Genomic DNA, 1108 nt, shown 5'->3' on the forward strand with positions numbered 1-1108 from the left:
ATAAATTGATTTTTGTTGTAAATATGCCTGACAAGATTGTTACACTGAATGACATTTTAGTGGAGTGTCTTCTGTAAATCAGGGACAAATGTATGATATTAAATTTTTGCTCGGAAAAACAAAAACAAAATTGCAATTAAATTAAACAGAAAACTTTAAAAAACAACATCAATTTAAAGCAGTGTTACACTTATTGTTTTTATGCTTAAACCCTTTTTCACCTATGACCCATGTACTGTAGTATCAGTATCATATTGTGTTTTTACATACAGCAATGTATGTTCTTACCCATCATCAGTGAAGTACATACTTTTAGTGCATCAGATAAGGACTAAAAACATTATGCAGCCATAATTTAACATTTTAAATATGCATATTTCAGAAGTCATATTGAAATCCTGTGATATAAGTGTTAAATGTACTAATTGATGTGTAACTGCGCGGTGTCTCTCGGTCTTCTGCTCAGCTCCAGATTACTGGTGCTCGATTGCGTACTTTGAGATGGACATTCAGGTGGGCGAGACGTTTAAGGTGCCGTCTAACTGTCCCGTCGTGACGGTGGACGGTTATGTTGACCCGTCGGGTGGAGATCGCTTCTGTCTCGGCCAGCTGAGTAACGTACATCGCACAGAGGCCATCGAGAGAGCCAGGTATGCTGACTGAATCATCACTGTGTCCTTATCAGTGGTATTTAGTATTTTTATTTATATTGTGAATTAAATTACATTTTTTGCATTTTATGTTTTCAGTTTTAGTTAAAGATTTTAGTAATTTTGTTGTTTTTGTCGTTTTTATTAATATTATTATTATTATGTTATATAGTTTTTATTAATTTATTTCAGTTTTATTTCAGTTATTTTAGTACATCAAGTTAAACTAAATGAAATGTGAGATAAGAATTAGTCTTTCCCAGAAAGGGATATTATCGTTAAATGAAACGAAAACTATTCAAATGTTTTTGCTAACTGAAGTAAAGCTGAAATAAAATAAAATAGAAATAACTCTAACACTGTGTCCTTATCAGTGTTATTTCAGCACCACTGAGATAGTATTATAGTTTTTATGCATATTATTTTTATATTTTATTTTCACTTTAAAGTTGTAGTAA

General features: G+C 31.5%; 1 protein-coding gene across 1 annotated transcript in view; it reads left to right on the forward strand.

Moving 5' to 3' along the window:
- Positions 1-429: 429 nt before the first annotated feature.
- The window catches only part of LOC109113347 (mothers against decapentaplegic homolog 4), a gene marked incomplete at its 5' end in the record, with an annotated part of 5569 nt that continues 4890 nt past the window's right edge, over positions 430-1108 (forward strand). The window contains one exon of the mRNA XM_042757252.1: positions 430-650. Coding sequence (XP_042613186.1) covers positions 430-650 — 221 coding nt within the window. The remainder of the gene's footprint in view (positions 651-1108) is intronic.

Source organism: Cyprinus carpio, chromosome A5, assembly GCF_018340385.1.
Source record: "Cyprinus carpio isolate SPL01 chromosome A5, ASM1834038v1, whole genome shotgun sequence".
In the NCBI taxonomy this organism is placed as follows: Eukaryota; Metazoa; Chordata; class Actinopteri; order Cypriniformes; family Cyprinidae; genus Cyprinus; species Cyprinus carpio.